General features: G+C 42.0%; 1 protein-coding gene across 2 annotated transcripts; it reads left to right on the top strand.

The window, feature by feature from the left end:
• The first annotated feature begins 898 nt into the window (after positions 1-898).
• LOC309614555 (uncharacterized protein C8orf76) lies at positions 899-24,708 on the top strand. Of its 2 annotated transcripts, none has more exons than XM_082363095.1 (6): positions 899-1,073; positions 3,957-4,052; positions 4,761-4,904; positions 9,246-9,703; positions 20,024-20,156; positions 24,385-24,708. In XM_082363095.1, exons 1-6 carry the CDS (start codon positions 957-959, stop codon positions 24,580-24,582), a joined length of 1,146 nt encoding a protein of 381 aa, XP_082219221.1. In that variant the 5' UTR covers positions 899-956; the 3' UTR covers positions 24,583-24,708. The 2 variants fall into 2 exon arrangements, with proteins under 2 accessions (XP_082219221.1, XP_082219222.1); XM_082363096.1 differs by having other exon boundaries at positions 24,353-24,462.
• Positions 24,709-24,770: the final 62 nt, after the last annotated feature.

Below are 24,770 nucleotides of genomic sequence, written 5' to 3' on the forward strand. Positions count from 1 at the left end.
AGACACGGATTCTGAAAAATCGGGGAGTGAATTAGGTTCCCCTAGGGTGAATGTGTGGAGTAGAAATTTGGGTTGAGGAAAGAATCCTGGAAGACAATTGGTGGAAGAGGAGCTGGTGAGAGTGAGGAGAAATAGGAGGAAAACCAGAGAAAACCTCCATGTCTATTACCTGCTGTGTAATATGGCACAGTAATACTGTGCTGTGGAATACTGGCCGGTATTTTGTCAACAATCTCTACCTTCTTGTCTCAAGGAACATCTTGAAGGTATAAGAACTCTCGTAAATGTTGGTGTTAGAATTCTGGGATTTAGTGTTTTTCTAGGCAGAATTAATGCTCCCTGATGGAGTCCCCAGAGTAAATCTCCATGTTCTCTGTTTTACAAGTGCGTGAATTACTGTACCCTGGTCTTTATTATTGGTGTGTCTCTTCTATGGAGACACGGGGGTATTATTGACTCAATTCTTTTTTTCCCAGCTCTTTGCCACGTAATAATTGATCCTGAGCAAGATACGTAACCTCTCCAAGCCCCAGTTTTTAATGAGAATCATCGTGCAGTTCAGAGGTTGTTAGGAAAGGATACAGTAAAATGGAAGGAAAAAAAAGTGCTTAACACAGTGCTAGGAGTATGGTCAATAGTGAAAAACTGGTACCTACCAGTTTTGAACAGCTACCCTGAAGCTAGTGCTTTTTGATGCGTGCACGTAAGGATCACTCTGTCCATCTCCAGAAAAAGATAAGTCAAGTTCTGTCCTCGCGTCGTGAACCAGATAAAATCTCAGCTCAACGACTCCCAACTTGCCGTGGGCCAAGTCCCGGTCTGGCTCCCGCCCAAAGACTACAAGTCCCAGCATGCCGCTCGCTGGGCCTCGACGGCCCCGCCCCTTCCGCGTTGGCCCGCACGTGGGCGCCGCTCTAGGCACCGCCTCCTCTCGATGTGCCTGTCCTGGGCGCGCAATGGAAACCGGGTCCTGGTTGCTTGGCGGCGAGTTTGAGGACTCGGTGTTCGAGGAGAGGCGGGAGAGGCGGCCTGGACCGCTCGCGTCCTACCGCGCCAAGCTCTGCGAGCCGCAGGTGAGAGAGCGGGGCCTCTCGGCCTCATCCCAGCCCCCGGGCCTCGCGCTCCCGGGTCCCGGCCCGACAGCGCTTCAGACGCCCCAAGGCCGCGTGGCCTACCCCCGAACCCAAACCCTCCCGGCACGAGTCCGGCCTCCCTACGTCCACGCGGACTCCCTGCCATCCCTTCCCCAGCACGAGCCCCAGCCGGCTGGGCCCGGCCCCCTCTGCCCCCGAGGGAATCCCCGCGCCGTCGGCCATCAGCGCGCACCTGGCGTTCGGCCGGCCGGTCTCCCCGAGGCTCGCTGGCCTCACGCCCCTGTGCTGAAATCCGTAGTAGCTCCCGTGGACCTTCACTGCTTCTGCTGCCGGGCAGTCAGGGCCCCCAGAAATCCAGCCACCGCCCCCTTTTCAGACCTCGGTGTTGTCTGCTCCCTGAACCGTGACGTCCCACCCACGGGCCTGCCCTTGTTCACTGAGTTCCCCCTGCCCATGGTAACCCCGTTCAGATGGTCACAATCGTTCAATTATAGACATTTCTCAAGGCGCACCTTAAATGCCGCCTCCTCCAAGAAGTCTTTTCTGATTCCCCCTTCCAACTACATATTTTTTGTTTTGACTCCTTTTCCCTCTTTTACCTATTAAAGCGTGCGTGCTTAACTTTATGTCCTCCGCAGTGCCTAGCAGTTTTTGTTCATAGTGGGAACTCCGTGAATATTTTGAATAAGTAGGGTATTAACCTGGTATTCTTTCATGTGTGTAAATCTCATCTCACCAATAATAATTCCTTTTTATCAGATAGTGTTCCAGGCACTGGGCAGGGTTCCTTTACACGTATTGTCTCATTTTTCCTTAAATCCCTTGTACTTACAGATGTCAGGTTCTCCGAAATTACTGAATTGTATTTTTTATTTCACTTACGTTTTCTCCTTGCCACATGCAGTCTTTCAGAGCGACCTTTAGTACTTGATCGTGTAGACTAAAAGCGGGGAATGGGCTTTCAAAGTCATGTGGTACCGCATTAAAAAGCCATGGGTGTGAGATAGGACCCTTGCATTCCAGCATTGGCTTTACTGGTTGCCTTTCAAAGTGTCAGTTCCTTATTTGTCATTTGAGAAAAAATAATGTTTGCTGGCTCACAGGCTTATTGTGAGAGTGGAATGAGATAATACTTTGCCAAGGTGTGGTATGCTGTATACTTATAAAGTAAAATCCAAAAATCACTCGTCTTTAGAATTTATTTGGTAAATGGTAACTGCTCATAAATTCAGGCCTCATTCAAGTCCTCTTGGTTTCCCCAAGTGTAAAACCAGGAGTTTGGGTTAGAAGATCTGTGTTCCCTGCCTATTTGGTGTGGGACCAGGTGTTTGCCTTACCGGCACTTCCCTTCTTAGTCTCACCCTTGTTCACAGCTTTTCCCTCCTACTCTTATCAGAATGGGGTATTTAAAGCCATCCCCATCTGCGCTCTTGCGTTTGAAAGCCAATTTTGCTTGATTATTTCCCAGTAGGGTGATGAACATTGGATGGAGGTTTGCAGTTATTCAGTTATTGTTCAAGAACTTGGGATTGGCTGATAATCTAATACAGTATGTGACTGGAGAGCAATAAAGTGCAAAGGAAAATTATGGGTTCAGTATATAGGCTGTTGTTGAGTTACACAGTACTTCAGGGAGAACAGAAAAACAGTGGTTGCTAGCTTTCTCCACAGTGATGGATCAGGCTAAGGAGGGAAACGATATTACTAATTAACGATATTACTAATTAACAGGGGGGCAGTGATACCCAAGTAACTCTTTTAGAAATAGAACCAAGAAATTTTGATGTGATGGTGCAACCATCACAAATGCCGTTACGTTTGAATTAATAATAGTGTGTAACTGACTTTATTCAGCCTCAGTGTGTTTTACTTTGAGTAAAAGGGAGGGTGGGGGACTTTCCTGGGGGCACAGTGGTTGAGACTCCGCCTGCCAATTCAGGGGACACGGGTTCAATCCCTCATCTGGGAAGATCCCACATGCTGCAGAGCAACTAAGCCCGTGTGCCACAACTACTGAAGCCTGCGCGCCTAGAGCCTGTGCTCTGCAACGAAGAGTAGCCCCTGCTCACCGCAAGTAGAGAAAGCCCATGCACAGCAACAAAGACCCAATGCAGCCAAAAAAAAAAAAAAAAAAGCGAGGGGAGAGGATGAGACTTCTTTGGAGCTGAAGAACTGGCTGGCACACAGAGTGCTTTTTGTCATTCCTGTTTTCTCATCTTAACGTTCTTTATGCAATAATCAAAAAAGATCTTTCTATCCATAGGGTTTAAATCAGTAGAAAAGTGAATAAAATATTCCAGATGGGCATTTCCTGAGACTTTTCTCCTACAGCACTTTGGCATTTGATTGCACGGAAGCCTCCTTTCAGCCTTCATTTCTATTTCCTCTTTGCTTCGATTCTACTTTTGGCTTTTACACTTTCATAATAGCACTATAATGACAATTCTTCTTTTCTATGTCCTCTCCATAAAGAGTTGTCAGTCGCTATGCCATCCACCCTAAAAATTTCTCTGCAGGAAAACATCTCAGTCTAAAGAACCATCGTGAACTGTGCTAGTTAAATGTAGGTTCCCAAGCATCACAACCCCAAATTGAAAATGCTATAGATAAAACCATATACTTTTGTGTTTTAGTAAAGAGGTATCGTATTATTGGTATATTTATTACTTGTGATAATTTTCATAAAAACTGGGCCACCATTAAAATTGTCATTCTTCTTTGTCAGATGTTTTCCTCAGTCTTATCCTGAAGAATTATGTCTTTTTTGAGGTTTGATCAATTATATATGGGAAATTGCTTCTGAGTAGGGAGTGGAAAAGTGTAGTTTCGTTCTCTATAATATGCTGTTTTCACAATTTCTAGTGGTTTTATGAAGAAACGGGGAGCAGTGATGATGTTGAAGCTCTGACTATCCAGAAATTCAAAGGGGACCTGGCCTACAGACGGCAAGAGTATCAGGTAGAATTTAACATATAGAAGATTGCACCACTTGAAATGGGCTTTTGTTCTGTCTGTGACAGTATATTTAAATAACAGTATACTAAGTTATGAGTGTGTTGTTTGTGAAGATGAATTTAATCTTTTGTGATATGTGTTTGTAATCTTAGAATCCCAAGTTTCTAGCTCTGTATAATTTGTTTTGTTTCCTGTAACTCCAGTATAGAGAGCTTGTTGGGATCCTTGTAGGTCTGTTTCCCCAGGTTCTATATCTCCTAATTATGTGGGAGCCTCTAGCACATATACCTCATGGGGCCACAGGAACAAAGCACCCTAAAATGTGTAAGAAAAGGAAAGAACTAACAACTAGATGTCAGCTTGCTTTATTTAGAGACTTCATGTCATCTTCACAAGAGTCTGGTTGTTATTTTGCTGATGTGAAAAGATTATACAGCAAGTTAGTGGCAAACCCAGGATTCAAATTCTGGTCTTTTGGGCTCCAGAATGCTTTATTTATAGTCTCCAGCCATTTCTTCTCTACCTTTCAGAAAAAGAGTACTGACTAAAATGCTCCAGTCTTCCTTTAGTTCATTGTAGGGTCAGTTATAACATTACCTTCTGCCTAGGAAACACATCACCCCCATGACTGAATTCTTTTTTCTATTGTGTTTTCTGCCTTTCTTTTCATCCCTTCCCTTCATTTTCCTTTATTTAACAAATATTTGCCAGAAAGCACTGCAAGAGTATTCCAGTATCTCAGAAAAACTGCCATCTACGAATTTTGCCATGAAAAGGGATGTCCAGGAAGGCCAGGCTCGGTGTCTCGTTCACCTGGGAAGGCACGAGGAAGCCCTGGAGATTGCTACAAACTTGGTGAGTGGTTTCTGTGCTTATTTCCATTTGCTTCCCTAGGATGGCTGAATCATTTATTTTGTAAAAAACAAAACAAAACAAAAAACAACTTCTTGCAGCTAAATCTGTGGGTTTGGATAAGCAGAAGAAAATTGTCAGTGGTGGAAGAACTTTATTATGATGAACAGTTTGGAGGTCTAGACATAATCATTTGCTTGTAATATTTTTTCCTGTGTTATGCTCAAAATTTTTCATTGCCTGAAAATCTCACTTGCAAAGGTTTTTTTTGTTTTGTTTTTTTAATTTTTGGCTGTGTCGGGTCTTAGTTGCGGCATGCAGGATCTTTCATTGAGGCGTGTGGGCTTCTCTTTGTGGTGTGCAGGTTTTTTCTCTTTCTAGTTGTATCACACAGGCTTCAGAGCATATGGGCTCTAGTTGAGGAGCGCGGGCTCACTAATTGCGGTGTGCGGGCTTAGTTGCCCCGCAGCATGTGGGATCCTGGTTCCCCGACCAGGGGTCGAACCCACATTCCCTGTACTGGAAGGCAGACTTTTTAGCACTGGACCACCGTGGAAGTCTCACTTGCAAAGGTTTTTACTCTTGTTAGGAGTAAATACTCAGAGTGGAAGGATTATCAGTGATCTGTTTTCTTCTTTAGGTGTTTTGTTGTTGTTTAGATTTTTATTTTCCAAAATTTCTGCAATGAACATATATTACTTTTATAAACAGGAAAAGAGTTTACCAAAAAATAACTAAATATCATACTAGGCCAAGCTTAATCCTTTTTATTCTTAAATGGAGTCTGCAGAATTTTTTTAAGGAATTTAATAAAAGCAGTTTTTTTTGCAATTCTAGATTCTGCTTGTTTTTGTTTTCAGATTAAAGCACCTACGGTTTTTAGTGTAAATTTTATATGGGTACAAGTCTAAGTCGACCAGTCCTAGTTTATAGATGACCAGTTTTCTTCCTCAGAGGGACTTAATGAGGCACTGAGGCTCTGATCTTGAATCCTGTGGATCTCGTTGACCAGAGGTCAGCCTGAAGTATGCATGCAATTGAGTTGTCCTCCTCCGTCTCATTAACTAAGAGAAATCCCACAATTTGCTTGCCGGGGTTCATTGCATAGGACCTCAGCCTCTTGCAGTGAGAGGAACCCTTGGTGGTAATTGTCTTTGGAACATGGAAAACAGCTGTGTTTTATTCGTTCTTTTTCTCCCCTCTACTAATTGGGGGTTAATTCTTAAGCTGGAAGATAAGATTACCCTGTTAAGGAAGCACATGGCATGAACACAGTGAACTTGGCGGGGTTTAATAGTGGTCAGTCTCCCTGGTCTGAAAATTAACAGCAACTTCGGTTCTTTCAGTTGCTTTTTCTGGACATCAGTCACCCGTCCTTCCTCACTGTTCTGCTCTCCCATCGCCTCTCTCTTCGTCACATCTCCTGCATATCACTGTTGTGCTTTGTCTTCCCCACCTAGACCACCGAAGGCAGTGACAGGTGGATTCGTGTCAGGGGCTGGACTGGCTCTCGGGTTCCTTCTAGCTTAGTGAGTCTCTGCCGTTGTGGCTCAGAGAAGGATTTGTTGCTGGCAGATGCCATCCAGAGCTTGGGGTGGTTACCAGGCAGGAGGAAGGACCAGTCAGAAGACCCTCAGCTCCTCTGTCAGGACTTTGAGAACTAGTCCCTGGGCTGCTGGGCACCCTGGTGGGCAGGAGTGTTGGGGAAGAAGTGGCAGCGTAGGCTGCTAATAGGTCTCACCCCTTTCTTTGGGTCTCTTCACATGATCTCAGTGGACCCTGCCCATTTGCATGGTTTTCTCATTTCCTGATGCCCTGTGTTTTGTTTTCTTTTAAAAATTTCTTCCCTACTTGTAGGCCCTCTTCTTCTGTGACTCGCTCTGGCCCATTTCTGGGTCTTGTCCCCGTGGTTACTGTCCCCTCATGCTCTGTGGTGGGACAGGTCGTTATCCAGCACTGAACAGAACAGACCGTGAGTCTTGGAGTGCCCAGCAGGATGTGAACATTTTATGCTCACAACTTCTACTGAAGTTTATTCACCTCTCTTCTTAATAATTTTTGGATAAAATCTGTAATGGAACTTATTTCTTTGTTTTATTTTAATTTATTTAATTTAATTTATTTTATTTTATATTTTATTTTATTTTATTTTAATTTTATTTTATTTTGCCTGCCAACGCAGCCAAAATTTTGTTCTTCGTTGCTGCGTGCAGGCTTTCTCTAGCTGCGGCGAGCAGGGGCTACTCTTTGTTGCAGTGCACGGGCTTCTTATTGCAGTGGCTTCTCTTGTTGCAGAGCACGGGCTGTAGGCGCGTGGGCTTCAGTAGTTGTGGTGCACGGGCTTAGTTGCTCCACATGTGGGATCTTCCTGGACCAGGGCTCGAACCCATGTCCCCTGCATTGGCAGGTGGGTTCTTAACCACTGTGCCACCAGGGAAGCCCTGGAACTTGTTTCTTAAACAAATAGCTTAAACATCTTATAGTGGCTGATAGGCTCATGTGATAAACTGTGGTAAGGAAACTGCTTTTTGACAGTTACTGACTTTTTTTTTCCATTTATCACTTCACAAACATTTATTTCAGTCTTACCATGTGCGCAGTTCTGGGTTCAGTGCCAAGGAGACAGAAAACCATGTCCATACCCTGGCCATACATTGCTGACCTAGTGTCTAGTGGGAGAATCCTAAGCCAGCTAACACGCATCAGCTCTTCTGAAGTACCTTTTTTCTGTGACTTCTAGTGGGACCAATTGTAGTTCTGCTACTTACTAGCTGTGTGACATCAGGCAGCTTATCTGACTTCTCTCTTATGACTCAGTTGCCTCAACTATAAAATGGGGATAGTGATAGAGTCTATTTTAAAGGATTATCATGAGGATTAAATAAGTAAAGCACTTAGAATAGTGTCTGGCATATGGTAAGCACTCTGTAAATGTTAACTATCGTCATCATCACTGCATTATAGAAGGAGTTGCAATATTCTGGAACACAAACTCGTTTAAATGGAATTTAGTTTCCAGAGAGTTCTTTACTAGTTAGGCCATCAGAACCAGCACACCAAAACCATGGTCTGCGTGCTCCACCCTACCCCACCACATACTTGCTTCCACAATCTGAAAATGTTTGTAAACAGTATAGAGCACTATAGACTGCAGAGGAAAGGTAGCGTTTGCTGTAGGTAGTTTATACATGTTGCTTTCACTATTACAAATAAAAAACATGAAGATGTATTACTCAACAGTTATTACACATCTGCTATGTCTGAGGTGCTGTGCTCTCTACTAGGAATTCAGCACTGAACAAAAACTCTTCTGGAACTTAATGGTCTCTGGGGAAGGACAGAATACTGAACAATAGTAATAATAAAACCAGATCAGATCTGTCATCGGGAAGGTATAATATGACTGAATAGGTTACATGGGTCTTTATTTCCTGTTTTTTCACTCAATATATGAATATTTAGATTCCTCCTCAAGCTTTCACTGACTGGTCAGCCAGTTTCTTCCAGCTGCATGCTGGGTAGTTTTACTCATATTTCTTGCTCAGTTCTATGCAGGGGCTTGATCTGAATACTAGTAGGCAAGGTTTTCCTTAGACTTAAAATGAACTGAATCTCTACAGACTTTAACTTAGAAAAAGGAGGCTTGTTTCCCTAACCCACAGGGCTTTTGCCATTTGGCAAGTTAGGCAAGAGGTGGTGGCTCTGATTAAGGAGACTTGAAAAGGATTTTCTGATCAGAAGGAAACCAAGCAATCCCCTCCAGCCAGAAATAATTGGTCCTGCTAATAGTTACCAGAGAGGGCATTTGGATTCAGTTACGACGCATCACGAAACACTGAGAGCTGCAGGGCCATCCTGTTTAGGATGTCTAGGCCAAGTAAAATTTGGAAATAGAGTCCATTTGAATCCTCAAGGAAATTACGATTTGGATTTTTAGAAAGCCTGGAATATTAAAATGGAGCCATTAGCCCAGGGTATAAAAAAGTTGGCTTGGGTCTTTCAGATGTCTGGCTGAAGACAATAAAGATTATAATACAAATGGAAAATAAACTGACACAGAGGCTTTTGGTGCTGAACTTTGCCAGGCCACTATCACCTGGATTATGTGACTGTTGTGACATTAGGGTGTTTGGGAATGACTGGTGATTATTTTGTTAGGTTAGTTTATATTTTTCTAGGTTTATGGTTTAGAAATGAGATCTATTGAAAAATATTTAATTCACCCTACTTGTGTGGCTACTTGTAATTTATAACATGTACAACTTGGATTTTTAGGCATCTTCATTTTTATATGGGCAACATTCTGTAGCTTAAACTTCCTAATCTTTTTTATTTTCTCCTTAGGAAAATAAGGCAACTAACACAGACCATTTAACCACTGTGCTCTACCTCCAGTTTGCTATTTGTTCAAGTTTGCAGAACTTGGAGAAAACAATTTTCTGCCTACAGAAACTGATTTCTTTGCATCCCTTTAATCCTTGGAACTGGGGCAGATTGGGAGAGGCTTACCTGCATCTGGAGCCAGCGCTTGCAGCATTGCTTGCGTCATCTCAGAAACAGAACAGTTTCACCTCGAGTGACAAGGCTATCAAATCCTCTTGTCCCCACCCAGGAAAAGACTCTCTTTTGTGTTTCCCTGAAATGTTGCCCGAGAGCTCTGCGTTATCTGTGGAAACGAGCAGTGGTAATAACCAGAAGAATGAGAAAGCTTTTAAAAATATTCAAAACTGTATGGCAGAAGAGAGAGCAACAGTGTTGCTAGAAACTCAGATGAAAGCCTGTGCCTCCTTTATACGAACCAGGTAAGGTACGAGTGCATTCAACACACATGCTGCTAAGCTCAGAGTAAAGGTTTTATTTTTCTAATTTTAACCTTCTAAAAATTCTAGGCTACACACTTGGTATATGTTTTTGAGATTTTTCCCATGGTCTAGATAGTATCCTTTGAATGCGTCCTTTTAGTATGTAAGATTTAAAAGCAAAACTATGTTTGCTCAAAAATACAACTTGTATCATCACTCAAGACAAAAGGTTAAAATTGGCAGCCGTTAAAATTAGGAAAGAAAACTAAATGTATAAAACATTGACAAAGGGGGAAGCGATATATATATATATATTTAGCATCTTTATTGGAGTATAATTGCTTTACAATGGTGTGTTAGTTTCTGCTTTATAACAAAGTGAATCAGCTATACATATACATATGTCCCCATATCTCTTCCCTCTTGCATCTTCCTCCCTCCCACCCTCCCTATCCCACCCCTCTAGGTGGTCACAAAGCACCGAGCTGATCTCCCTGTGCTATGCGGCTGATTCCCACTAGCTATCTGTTTTACGTTTGGTAGTGTATATATGTCCATGCCACTCTCTCACTTTGTCCCAGCTTACCCTTCCCCCTCCCCGTATCCTCAAGTCCATTCTCTAGTGGGTCTGTGTCTTTATTCCCGTCTTGCCCCTAGGTTCTTCTTGACCTTTTTTTTTTTTTTTTTTTTAACATTCCATATATATGTGTTAGCATACGGTATTTGTTTTTCTCTTTCTGACTTACTTCACTCTGTATGACAGTCTCTAGGTCCATCCACCTCACTACAAATAACTCAGTTTCATTCCTTTTTATGACTGAGTAATATTCCATTGTATATATGTGCCACATCTTCTTTATCCATTCATCTGTCGATGGACACTTAGGTTGCTTCCATGTCCTGGCTATTGTAAATAGAGCTGCAATGAACATTTTGGTAATGACTCTCTTTGAATTATGGTTTTCTCAGGGTATATGCCCAGTAGTGGGATTGCTGGGTCGTATGGTAGTCCTGTTTTTAGTTTTTTAAGGAACCTCCATACTGTTCTCCCTAGTGGCTGTATCAATTTACATTCCCACCAACAGTGCAAGAGGGTTCCCTTTTCTCCACACCCTCTCCAGCATTTATCGTTTGTAGATTTTTTGATGATGGCTATTCTGACTGGTGTGAGGTGATACCTCATTGTAGTTTTGATTTGCATTTCTCTAATGATTAATGATGTTGAGCATTCTTTCATGTGTTTGTTGGCAATCTGTATATCTTCTTTGGAGAAACGTCTATTTAGGTCTTCTGCCCATTTTTGGATTGGGTTGTTTGTTTTTTTGATATTGAGCTGCATGAGCTGCTTGTAAATTTTGGAGATTAATCCTTTGTTTGTTGATTCGTTTGCAAATATTTTCTCCCATTCTGAGGGTTGTCTTTTGGTCTTGTTTATGGTTTCTTTTGCTGTGCAAAAGCTTTTAAGTTTCATTAGGTCCCATTTGTTTATTTTTGTTTTTATTTCCATTTCTCTAGGAGGTGGGTCAAAAAGGATCTTGCTGTGATTTATGTCATAGAGTGTTCTGCTTATGTTTTCCTCTAAGAGTTTGATAGTGTCTGGCCTTACATTTAGGTCTTTAATCCATTTTGAGTTTATTTTTGTGTATGGTGTTAGGGAGTGTTCTAATTTCATTCTTTTACATGTAGCTGTCCAGTTTTCCCAGCACCGCTTATAGAAGAGGCTGTCTTTTCTCCACTGTATATTCTTGCCTCCTTTATCAAAGATAAGGTGACCATATGTGCGTGGGTTTATCTCTGGGCTTTCTGTCCTGTTCCATTGATCTATATTTCTGTTTTTGTGCCAGTACCATACTGTCTTGTTTACTGTAGCTTTGTAGTATAGTCTGAAGTCAGGGAGCCTGATTCCTCCAGCTCTGTTTTTCTTTCTCAAGATTGCTGTGGCTATTCGGGGTCTTTTGTGTTTCCATACAAATTGTGAAATTTTTTGTTCTAGTTCTGTGAAAACTGCCATTGGTAGTTTGATAGGGATTACATTGAATCTGTAGATTGCTTTGGGTAGTATAGTCATTTTCACAATGTTGATTCTTCCAGTCCAAGAACATGGTATATCTCTCCATCTGTTGGTATCATCTTTAATTTCTTTCATCAGTGTCTTATAATTTTCTGCATACAGGTCTTTTGTCTCCTTAGGTAGGTTTATTCCTAGATGTTTTATTCTTTTTGTTGCAGTGGTAAATGGGAGTGTTTTCTTAATTTCACTTTCAGATTTTTCATCATTAGTGTATAGGAATGCAAGAGATTTCTGTGCATTAATTTTGTATCCTGCTACTTTACCAAATTCATTGATTAGCTCTAGTAGTTTTCTGGTAGCATCTTTAGGATTCTCTATGTATAGTATCATGTCATCTGCAAACAGTAACAGCTTTACGTCTTCTTTTCCAGTTTGGATTCCTTTTATTTCTTTTTCTTCTCTGAGTGCTGTGGCTAAAACTTCCAAAACTATGTTGAATAATAGGGGTGAGAGTGGGCAACCTTGTCTTGTTCCTGATCTTAGTGGAAACGGTTTCAGTTTTTCACCATTGAGGACAATGTTGGCTGTGGGTTTGTCATATATGGCCTTTATTATGTCGAGGAAAGTTCCCTCTGTGCCTACTTTCTGGAGGGTTTTTATCATAAATGGGTGTGTTGAATTTTGTCGAAAGCTTTCTCTGCATCTGTTGAGATGATCATATGGTTTTTCTCCTTCAGTTTGTTAATATGGTGTATCACATTGATTGATTTGTGTATATTGAAGAATCCTTGCGTTCCTGGGATAAACCCCACTTGATCATGGTGTATGATCCTTTTAACGTGCTGTTGGATTCTGTTTGCTAGTATTTTGTTGAGGATTTTTGCATCTATGTTCATCAGTGATATTGGCTGGTAGTTTTCTTTCTTTGTGACATCTTTGTCTGGTTTTGGTATCAGGGTGATGGTGGCCTCGTAGAATGAGTTTGGGAGTGTTCCTCCCTCTGCTATATTTTGGAAGAGTTTGAGAAGGATAGGTGTTAGCTCTTCTCTAAATGTTTGACAGAATTCGCCTGTGAAGCCATCTGGTCCTGGGCTTTTGTTTGTTGGAAGATTTTTAATCACAGTTTCAATTTCAGTGCTTGTGATTGGTCTGTTCATATTTTCTATTTCTTCCTGGTTCAGTCTCGGAAGGTTGTGCATTTCTAAGAATTTGTCCATTTCTTCCAGGTTGTCCATTTTATTGGCATATAGTTGCTTGTAGTAATCTCTCATGATCCTTTGTATTTCTGCAGTGTCAGTTGTTACTTCTCCTTTTTCATTTCTAGTTGTATTGATTTGAGTCTTCTCCCTTTTTTTCTTGATGAGTCTGGCTAATGGTTTATCAATTTTGTTTATCTTCTCAAAGAACCAGCTTTTAGTTTTATTGATCTTTACTATTGTTTCCTTCATTTCTTCTTCATTTATTTCTGATCTGATCTTTATGATTTCTTTCCTTCTGCTAACTTTAGGGTTTTTTGTTGTTCTTTCTCTAATTGCTTTAGGTGTAAGGTTAGGTTGTTTATATGAGATGTTTCTTGTTTCTTGAGGTAGGATTATATTGCTATTAACTTCCCTCTTAGAACTGCTTTTGCTGCATCCCATAGGTTTTGGGTCGTCGTATTTTCATTGTCATTTGTTTCTAGGTATTTTTTGATTTCCTCTTTGATTTCTTCAGTGATCTCTTGGTTATTAAGTGTATTGTTTAGCCTCCATGTGTTTTTTTTTTTTTTTTTTTTTTAATACAGAGAGTCCAAAGGCCCCCATGGCAGCTAATTTAAATTTATTTATTTATTTATTTATTTATTTATGGCTGTGTTGGGTCTTCGTTTCTGTGCGAGGGCTTTCTCTAGTTGTGGCAAGCGGGGACCACTCTTCATCGCGGTGCGCGGGTCTCTCACTATTGCAGCCTCTCTTGTTGCAGAGCACAGGCTCCAGACACGCAGGCTCAGTAATTGTGGCTCATGGGCCCAGTTGCTCCATGGCATGTGGGACCTTCCCAGACCAGGGCTCGAACCCGTGTCCCCTGCATTTGCAGGCTGATTTTCAACCACTGCGCCACCAGGGAAGCCCCTTGTGTTTGTATATTTTACAGATTTTTTCCTGTAATTGATATCTAGTCTTATAGCGTTGTGGTTAGAAAAGATACTTGAAACGATTTCAATTTCCTTAAACTTACCAAGGCTTGATTTGTGACCCAAGATATGATCTATCCTGGAGAATGTTCCATGAGCACTTGAGAAGAATGTGTATTCTGTTGTTTTTGGATGGAATGTCCTATAAATATCAATAAAGTCCATCTTGTTTAATATATCATTTAAAGCTTGTGTTTCCTTATTTATTTTCATTTTGGATGATCTGTCCATTGGTGAAAGTGGGGTGTCAAAGTTCCCTACTATGATTGTGTTGCTGTCGATTTCCCCTCTTATGGCTGTTAGTATTTGCCTTACGTATTGAGGTACTCCTATGTTGGGTGCATAAATATTTACAATTGTTCTATCTTCTTCTTGGATTGATCCCTTGATCATTATGTAGTGTCCTTCTTTGTCTTTTGTAATAGTCTTTGATTTAAAGTCTATTTTGTCTGATATGAGAATTGCTAGTCCAACTTTCTTTTGATTTCCATTTGCATGGAATATCTTTTGCCATCCCCTCACTTTCAATATGTATGTGTCCCTAGGTCTGAAGTGGGTCTCTTGTAGACAGCATATATACGGGTCTCATTTTTGTGTCCATTTAGCTAATCTTTGTCTTTTGGTTGGAGCATTTAATCCATTTACATTTAAGGTAATTATCAATATGTATGATCCTGTCACCATTTTCTTAATTGTTTAGGGTTTGTTATTGTAGGTCTTTTCCTTCTCTTGTGTTTCCTGCCTAGAGAAGTTCCTTTAGCGTTTGTTGTAAAGCTGGTTTGGTGGTGCTGAATTCTCTTAGTTTTTGCTTGCCTGTAAAGGTTTTAATTTCTTCGTCAAATCTGAATGAGATCCTTGCTGGGTAGAGTAATCTTGGTTGTAGGTTTTTCTCCTTCATCACTTTAAATATGTCCTGCCACTCCCTTCTGGCTTGCAGAGTTTCTGCTGAAAGATCAGCTGTTAACCTTATGGGGATTCTCTTGTGTGTTATTTGTTGTTTTTCCCTTGCTGCTTTTAATATTTTTTTGTTGTATTTAATTTTTGTTAGTTTGATTAATATGTTTTTTGGCCTGTTTCGTCTTGGATTTATCCTGTATGGGACTCTCTGTGTTTCCTGGACTTGATTAACTATTTCCTTTCCCATATTAGGGAAGTTTTCAACTATAATCTCTTCAAATATTTTCTCAGTCCCTTTCTTTTTCTCTTCTTCTTCTGGGACCCCTATAATTCGAATGTTGGTGTGTTTAGTGTTGTCCCAGAGGTCTCTGAGACTGTCCTCAATTCTTTTCATTCTTTTTTCTTTATTCTGCTCTGCAGTAGTTATTTCCACTATTTTATCTTCCAGGTCACTTACCTGTTCTTCTGCCTCAGTTATTCTGCTATTGATTCCTTCTAGAGAATTTTTAATTTCATTTATTGTGTTGTTCATCGCTGTTTGTTTGCTCTTTAGTTCTTCTAGGTCCTTGTTAAACGTTTCTTATATTTTCTCCATTCTCTTTCCAGGATTTTGGATCATCTTTACTATCATTATTCTGAATTCTTTTTCAGGTAGACTGCCTATTTCCTCCTCATTTGTTAGATCTGGTGGTTTTTTGCCTTGCTCCTTCATCTGCTGTGTGTTTCTCTGTCTTCTTATTTTGCTTAACTTACTGTGTTTGGGGTCTCCTTTTCACAGGCTGCAGGTTCGTAGTTCCCATTGTTTTTGGTGTCTGTCCCCAGTGGCTAAGGTTGGTTCATTGGGTTGTGTAGGCTTCCTGGTGGAGGGGACTAGTGCCTGTGTTCTGATGGATGAGGCTGGATCTTGTCTTTCTGGTGGGCAGGACTGCATCCGGCTGGGTGTTTTGGGGTGTCCCTGGCCTTATTATGATTTTAGGCAGCCTCTCTGCTAATGGGTGGGGTTGTATTCCTGTCTTGCTAGTTGTTTGGCATAGGGTGTGCTGCACTGTAGCTTGCTGGTCATTGAGTGGAGCTGGGTCTTGGCATTGAGATGGAGATCTCTGGGAGATTTTCGCTGTTTGATATTATGTGGAGCTGGGAGGTCCCTTGTGGACCAATGTCCTGAACTTGGCTCTCCCACCTCAGAGGCACAGCCCTGACGCCTGGCTGGAGCACCAAGAGCCTGTCATCCCCACAGCTCAGAATAAAAGGGAGAAAAAAAGAAAGAAAGAAAGAAGACAAAATAAAATAAAATAAAGTAAAATAAAATAAAGTTATTAAAATAAAAAATTTAAAAAAATTATTAAAAAAAATTTTTTTTAAGTAATTAAAAAACAAAAAACGAACAGACAGAACCCTAGGGCAAATGGTAAAAGCAAAGCTATACAGGCAAAATGACACAGAGAAGCATACACATACACACTCACAAAGAGAGAAAAAGGGAAAAATATATATATATCGTTGCTCCCAAAGTCCACCTCCTCAATTTGGGATGATTCGTTGTCTATTCAGGTACTCAACAGATGCAGGCACATCAAGTTGATTGTGGAGATTTAATCCTCTGCTTCTGAGGCTGCTGGTAGAGACTTCCCTTTCTCTTCTTTGTTCGCACAGCTCCTGGGGTTCAGCTTTGGATTTGGACCCGCCTCTGTGTGTAGGTCGCCCGAAGGCCTCTGTTCTTCGCTCAGACAGGACGGGGTTAAAGGAGCAGCTGCTTCGGGGGCTCTGGCTCACTCAGGCCGGGGGGGGGGGGCGGTGGGGAGAGGTTCGGATGTGGGGTGAGCCTGTGGCGGCGGAGGCCACCGTGACGTTGCACCAGCGTGAGGTGCGCCGTGCTTTCTCCCGGGGAAGTTGTCCCTGGATCATGGGACCCTGGTAGTGGTGGCCTGCACAGGCTCCCGGGAGGGGAGGTGTGGAGAGTGCCCTGTGCTTGCACACAGGGGAAGTGATATTTTAAACAAGGAATTTTTCACTCACATTCCACAGAAAGCTACCGAAGAAGGAAATCTGCTCGTGTTTTCAAATCACTATTAATAAAGCAAATAAACAACGTTTAATTCATTCTACAGGGAATTCCCATGGTTCAGGGACTCCCATGGTTTTGGATCCATAGTGTATATAAGAGTTTAGGGAAAGGGGAGAATACACTAGACCAGTTCTGTAATTTATGAGAGAAACAGACTCTCTTAGGTCTCAGATAATACCAAAAAATGTAGCATTGGGTTTTGTTTTTTTTATTTTTATTTTTTTTAAACTCTGAAGAATTCAAGAAGTATTGATGTTAACAGTGAGTCTTACTGAAATTGGTATCTATTTGGCAGATTTTAAACTTCCTTCAGCAGATGTTTATTTAGCATTGCCTGTATCGCTTTAATTCAGAAGTGCATTGAACGACAGCTGGGTTCCAGGCACCTGCTGGGGCCTGGGATCATAAAGATCATCAAAAAAGAGTCCCTTTCCTTACACTACTCAGCGTATTGAGGAGAACATATGTGCAGTCGGTGACCGGCAGCACAGGTGCTAAACAGTGTGTCAGTGGCAGAGAACCCTTCAGGGACCAGTACCCGGGACCTGTGCAGAGTGGCAGGAAGAAGGACCTCCGCAGAGGGAATGGGGCTCCTGGGAACATTTGTCAGTTGTGTAGATGAATGTGTACTCGATGCTGTGTATACATTATTTCATTTTAACCCTCACCACTCTCTGGGGTAGATGTTGGGATCCCAGTGTACAGACTGGGGAGCTGATTTGGAATCATGCCCAAGGTGGCGCAGCTGTGAAGTGCTGCCGGGATCTGGACCCAGATCTTTGACTCCAGAGCCTGTGTTCTTGCCAGGATATCTTGCGAGAGATAAAGCATGGCCCAAGGAGTGGAAGGGCTGGCGTAGCATGGTGGTGTCACGTGGTCCAGTGCAGTGAGAGCAGCTTTGGTGGCAGGAGCCTGAGAGCTAGGCTGTGGACCCCGAGACCAGAACAGCATCGTGAGCAGGAGGCAGGACCTTGGAGTCAGATCCCAGTTTAAGGAACCTAATAAATCGTTGTTATTGAGGGAATGAGCCTGGACTTGCATGCTTGCTCGCTCACCGTCTGACCTTGCACAAATTACTTCACCTCTCCGATCTCCAGTTTCCTCATCTTGACAGATGGAGAAATGGGAGAAATGCCTACTTGGTGGAGTTGTGAGGTTTAAAGTATCTGAAGCACTTATTGTAGTATGCAGTGTGTGTAAACATTTGGTAAATGTTGTACTTCTGCTGTTTTGTTTTTATTAGCATGAGGCGTTAAATGTCATCTTAAAGAGTTTGGTCCTTATGCTGAAGGTCTGAAGAGTATTTAAATGTTTAAGTGGTGTGACAAGAGCTCTGATTTCGAGGGAGATCTGGTGGCTAGGAGGACGTATTAGAGGAAGGAGTTTGGATCCAGGGACAGCAGGGAAGGGGCTGTGGACTAATCGGTGGATGGTGCCGAGGCCCTGACCTAGCACAGTGCGTTGAGAATCAAAAGGGGAAATGGATGGCACTGAGGATGGAACAGACAGGACTTGGTGACGAGCTGAATGTGTGGGTAGGCCGGGGTGGGGAGGGGAGGACAGAGGAGTCAGACAACCCTGAAGAGTCTGTCTTGGGGGTGAGGGTGGATGATGGTGCCTCCGCTGAGACAGGACAGGGCGGGAGAGCAGAGCGGATCAAGAGTGGGAATCCAGCTGGAGTTTTCCGTTAGAAGTGGGAGCTGAGCTCAGAAGAAGGGAGGTAGAGGTTGAGGAGCTCCAGGAAAGATCAGCGATCAGATGGAGTGAGAAGAAGCTTTGAAGGCGAGAGGTCTTGTGAGACCTTTGAGAAGGCAATTCCATTAGCAATGCGGTGACAAGGCAGATTGCAGAGGACTGAGGGTGAATGAACATGAAATGGAGGCAGCAAGGGTAAGCAGTATTTTCAAGTAACTTCAGGAGCAAGAGAGAGAAAGCAAGGACATAAAGAGGCCACGTGTGTAAGTGCCTCCAGAGGCCAGGTAGGTGATGTGAAGAGTCAGAGTGAAAGCCAATGAGGTCATGTTCTTTTATAAAACTCCAGCGGCTTCCCATTGCACTTATGTAAACTCCACGTTTCTTTCCGTGGCTTGCAAGGGCTTATGTGAGTTGGCCCTGCCTGTCTTTTTCTCCTCTTTCACTACAGTTTTCTTCTTGGCTGTGTTCCGGCCACAGAGATGTTCCTGATTTTCAGACTCGTCAAGCTGGTTCTTATGTCAGGGCCCCCTTCCCCTGGCCAAGCCCTCTTCCCCGACATGTTCTTGTGGCTGGCTCCTCACCATTTGAGCCTTAGCTTGAGTGGTAGCTCAAAAAAGCCTTCCATCACTGCCCCATCTGAGGTAGACGCTTCGTCCACCCTGTCTTGAGTTTTTGTTTCATAGCCTTCATCACTGCCTGAGATGATCTTATTTACTTGGGATTGCTCTCCTTCCGTTCCTTGAGGCAGAAACCTGTCTGTTTTGCTCACCAACATCCCTCAATGCCTAGAGTAGTGTGTGGGGCATTTCTCAAGGCAGGAAATGAGTGAACAGGAGAGCTGAGTGCTTCTGGATGTAGCAGTGAGGCCTGAGGGGAATTGGGAAAATCTACAGTCAGCATTTTAGAAAACAATGAAGAGAAGGAGGCGTGGGAGGAGAGCAAGAGGAGGCCAGGTCATGACCGTGATGGGGAGATCGGGGCGAGCCGGTTGCAAAGTGGTCATCAGAGGGTCATCGAAGGTTTGGCCCTGCTGCGGGTAATTGAAGCGTGCTAGAGATTCTGTTTAGTCCTTGAGGTCAGGTAGTCCTGGGTTCAGGGAGACAGAAGGGTCATAGAGCACTGACTTCAAAGAGCTACATCCTGACACTTCTGGGGAGGAGCCTTTGATTGGGAGGTTTGTTCTTTTCACTCTGAATTGTTTGTGCTTTCAATCACTTGACTTCTACAGGAAGCTCTTTTGAGGCTTGCTCTCTAAAGATTCCTTTGAGAAGTTTTGGTCTATGAATTTTAGAAAAGATAACTCTCCAGTGTAAAGTTGGGCAATTCGTTGAGAGTAGGAGCTTTAGGGATTCACATGAAGGTGAGGACCTTCTCTTTAGCCGAGTTGGACTCACATCCAGCCCAGTTGCAGTGCTGTGTATGAGCATGTCCTCACTGCTGTCCTTTATGTGAGCCTATACATTGGGACTTTCTGTTTTTCAGGCTTTTGCTTCAGCTCGCCCAATCTCAGCAAACATCGTTTGCTTTGGAGAGGAACTTAAAGACTCAGCAGGAAATCGAAGCTAAAATGAAAGGGTTCAGCTTCAAAGAAGACACTTTGCTGTTGATAGCAGAGGTGAGTGTGTTCTCTAGGGTTTATGTGAAACAAAGTATCATAGATATTTTTCCTGGCTCGGAGACCATTTTTTAAAAAACAGGGCCAAATCGCATCTTCTAAAGGACTTCTGTCTCCCTCCTTTACGTGCCTTTTGATCACTTAACCCCCGAAAGCAGCCTCTTCATCCTTTCTGAGCAGTAGCCTGCTGTGAGGCAGGGGCTGTGTTTCCTTTACTTGTCAGTGCTTGTTAGTACCTGCCTGCTTGAACATCAGAAATGCCCCGTAATTGATTTGTGAGTGCTGAATAAATGAATGAATGAGTGACTTGACATTTGGGCGGCTCTTTTGTCTGTTTTTTCTCCTGTTCGTCCTCAGAACAGCCTGTGGGATGGGGGGGAGCTGGAGTGAGGCTCATAGAGGCTGTGACTTGCCTAAGGTCAGATTTTAAGTGGCAGAACTAGTTTGGAACCCATCCAGCTCCAAGTCCATTTTCTTTCTGCTCCACCCTGTTACTACTTTGATGGTTGCAGAGAAATTCAAATGTCAGGATTTTTTTTTAACTTGGTCTGTGGTAATTTCTGCCTGAACTCAGATAGAGTGATTGCTGGAATAGATAGCTCTTTGGGGCCCCCCCAAAATTTAAAAATGTCTTATCTTTTCAGCTAGATTTTAAGTTCCTTATAAGTAAGACATCCTTACAAGATGTCTTAAACATCTTCATGTTCTTCCCCACGTGTGACTAGAATAGTAGTCCTCTGCCTGGACAATGCATGGGAAATACCTGTGTTTAAAATAGCTTTTTTAAAAAAATGTCTGGGCCCTCTTTGGGATGATAATGTGCCTTTCATTTTGGCTCTGTTACTTTTACTTAACATTGTGACATGAGCATGACCCTGTATACTTTTTTTTTTTTTTTAATTAATTACTTAATTTTTGGCTGTGTTGGGTTTTCGTTTCTGTGAGGGCTTTCTCTAGTTGCGGCAAGCGGGGGCCACTCTTCATCGCGGTGTGCGGGCCTCTCACTATCGCGGCCTCTCTTGTTGCGGGGCACAGGCTCCAGACGCGCAGGCTCAGTAGTTGTGGCTCACGGGCCTAGTTGCCCCGCGGCATGTGGGATCTTCCCAGACCAGGGCTCGAACCCGTGTCCCCTGCATTGGCAGGCAGATTCTCAACCACTGCGCCACCAGGGAAGCCCCTGTATCCTTAAGTATTTCTTAATTACATACTTTTTTCTTTTTATAGTTGTTTTATTTGAATTAGGGTCCATATAAGGTCCACATACTGTGTTTGATTCTTTTGTCTCTTACATCTCTTTAATTTTATAACAGTTCCCCTTCCCCCTCTTTTTTTTTTTTTTGGTGATAAAAAATATATCTAACATAAAATTGGCCATCTTAATTGTTGTTTAGTGTACAATTCAGTGGCATTAGTTACATTCACGGTGTTGTGCAACCACCAGCACTGTTTCCAAAACGTTTTCATCACTCCAAATAGAAACACTTTAACCATTAAGCAATAATTCCCATTCCCTCTCCCCACCACACCCCTACCCCAACCTCAACCTCAACCTCTGGTAACCTCTAATCTGCTTTTTGTGTCTATGAGTTTGCCTGTGCTAGATATTTCAAATAGTGGAATCATAGAATATTTGTCCTTTTATGTTTGGCTTTTTTCACTTAGCATAATGTTTTCAAGGTTCATCCATATGTATCAGAACTTCATTCCTTTTAATGGCTGAATAATATTCCATTGTGTGTGTATGTGTATATACACACACACCCACACACCCCACATCCTGTTTGTCCATTCATCATCTGTTGATGGTCACTTGCATTGTTTCTACCTTTTGGCTTTTGTGAATAATACTGCTATGGACATTGGCATACAAGTATCTGTTTGAGTTGCTGATTTCAGTTCTTTTGGGCATCTACCTAAGAATGGAATTGCTGGGTCATCTGGTAATTCTGTGTTTAACTTTTGAGGAACTGCCAAACTGCATTTTATTTTATAGGCTGATATTTTTACCTAACATTGTGGTATGATCATGACACTGTATCCTTAAATATTATTTGAGTACATAATTTTTAATGACTGGATAGTAGTCCAGTTACAGCTTTTGATGAGCTATCATTTATTTACTGAAGTCCTATATTGGACATTTAACAAATATTCAGTACCGATTTTAATAAGTCTTTGCAAAAAAAAAAAATCAGTTTTTGTGTTTGTTTTAGAATAGATTACTGGAAATAGAATCACTGGGTTAAAGTATATGAACATTTTAAAGCCTCGAAGCATGTTTCCAAATTGTCATTAAGAAGGATTGGTTCCGGGAATTCCCTGGCAGTCCAGTGGTTAGGACTCAGCGCTTTCACTGCTGAGGGCTCGGGTTTGTCCCTGGTTGGGGAACTAAGATCCTGTAAGTCATGCGGTGTGGCCAAAAAAAAAAAAGAGAGAGAAGAAAGGTTGGTTCCATTTATATATCCTCCAGCAGCATATGAGAATACTGATTTTCCTTCTCCAAACCTAGGTATTAGGTTGAACCATGTGAAATTGTCAATATTCAATCATTTTGACCATAAAACCAGAATTTTATATTGAACAACTTAATGTTATTACTTTTTAAAATCTGTATTTTCATTGGTAAAAATAGCGCTTTTTAATATTACTGTTGATTTGATTACTAATAAAATGAACAATTTTTTCACACATTCATTGGCCATTTATATTTTGTGAAATACCTAGTCATGCTTTTTCTTCGTTATTCGTATGTTTCTGCTTTTCTTATTAATTTTAAGAGCTCTCTCTACGCTAGGCTTACTAACCTCTTATATGTTGCAGTATTTTCTGAAGTTTATGATACTTTTGATATATAGAAGTTTAAAATTTTTATTTGGCCAAAGACTTCTGCAGATTTTTTGACACCTGTGAGTGATATACCTGCCGAGCCCGCTTTTTGGAATATTGCATTGTTTGAGTATTACTATTATTCAATTCTCTCTCTTTTTTATTTTAATTAAAAAAAACACTTTTGGTGTTATACCCCAGATTTTAAAATACTGTATTTCATTGAGTCCAAGCAGTCATCAGTTGTTAAGAGGCATAATTATTTGATGTGCCACTGAAAGAAAATAAGATGCTCTTTACACTGTGACACACCAGTGGTTATAAGATACATCTTGATTTCAGAAATGTTAAAATACAAAAACAAAAATTGTCTTTGAATTGATGAAAATAACCTGGCTTAATAAATCCTGACAGTTGCTGTTCATCCCGTCAGCTCTCGCCTCAAACAATAAGTAGTCTTTGAAGATTTAAAGCCATTGGAACCCGTTCTTTGAGTGGGTTTCTAATCCATTATAATTTGAGTATTCGTGGACACATAGGACCTCAGGGTTTGTAGGAAACCTAGGGACCATCTAGTCCAAATCCAAGTGACAAATTCCCTCTACAACATCCCTGCCAAATGGCTCCCTAACTTTTCATGCTGAATCGTGGGAAATGCTTTGGGACTTAATTTTAGTTCACTGTCCTTACCAAAGGTGGGCCGATCACTTGACGAGTTCAGATGCAAGCTTCTTACGAACTTACCTTGGTGGGTGTCTTGTCAAAGAGAAACTAACGCAGAACCTGGACCTGGATCTGACCAGTAGGGAGCAGTATTGTGCCTTCAGAGTGCGGGGCATGCTCTTAAGTCCCTGAGGTTGCTTTGGTAACCTTTCTGGAGGGATGGAGTCTCTCTGGATCAGGAAAGTGTGGACTCAGCTACTTGCTGCTTGACTGTTTGCTGCCTTTGACTTCTTTGGAGAACTTCTAAGAGAAGGGATCTGTGCTCTCTACACAGCAGCAGTTACATTCTGTGCAAACTCTGCTTTTCTGTCATTTTACAAGGAGGGAGGCTCCCTCGCGGTGCATTCTTGTCAGCTGAAGATGCTCTATGATATAAGAAGGTTGACTCACTCCCTGTAGCCTGAATGGTACTGCTGCCATGCTAGTGCTTTGGTGATTTGTTTACTCAGGGAAAGATGAGACTGGAAGTAGGGGATGTTGTACAAATGTGGTCTTGGATCACTGCTTCTGAATAAACATCTTTTCGATATGTTGAATTGTTAGAGTTGTCCCCTGGCTGCTAAAGAAATCCTTCTGTACGAAATCCTTTACGCTTGATAAATAGCATGGTGTTCATTCCGTGTCTGCTTCGCCTGTTATTGGGACAGGGTTTTTTTTTTTTTTCCCCCTCCTACTGCAGGTGATGGGCGAAGATATCGTCCCAGAAAAAATAAGAGATGAGGTTCACACAGAGGTGAAGTGTGTTGGCCCTGCAGCTCTGACTGCCTTGGTGATCGCGTCTTCGAAAGAATTTGAAGACAAGTGGTTCAGAAAGATCAAAGACCACTTCTGTCCCTTTGAAAATCAGTTCCATACAGAGATACAGATGTTGGTTTAGTGGTCCCTTTAAAAACAGAACAAAACATCTTGTATTGTATTAATTGTGCTGGTTTACTTCAGACAGAATCCACTGCTAATCATGGAACATACTGAATTAAAAACAATTATTTATGTCTTATAAAAATGGCTTCTCTCCCAGCTTATTTCTACTGTGTTCGGTTTTTTGGTTTTTTGTTTTCTTTTTAG

This window comes from Balaenoptera borealis (assembly GCF_965194805.1).
Source record: "Balaenoptera borealis genome assembly, chromosome: 17".
NCBI classification, from domain to species: domain Eukaryota; kingdom Metazoa; phylum Chordata; class Mammalia; order Artiodactyla; family Balaenopteridae; genus Balaenoptera; species Balaenoptera borealis.

Coding starts and splice junctions, on each gene's coding strand:
- LOC309614555 (XM_082363095.1), top strand. CDS start 957: ATGGAAACCGGGTCCTGGTTGCTTGGCGGCGAGTTTGAGGACTCGGTG. Junction 4,053..4,760: donor ACAGACGGCAAGAGTATCAG/GTAGAATTTAAC, acceptor AATATTTGCCAG/AAAGCACTGCAAGAGTATTC. Junction 20,157..24,384: donor CTTTGCTGTTGATAGCAGAG/GTGAGTGTGTTC, acceptor CTCCTACTGCAG/GTGATGGGCGAAGATATCGT.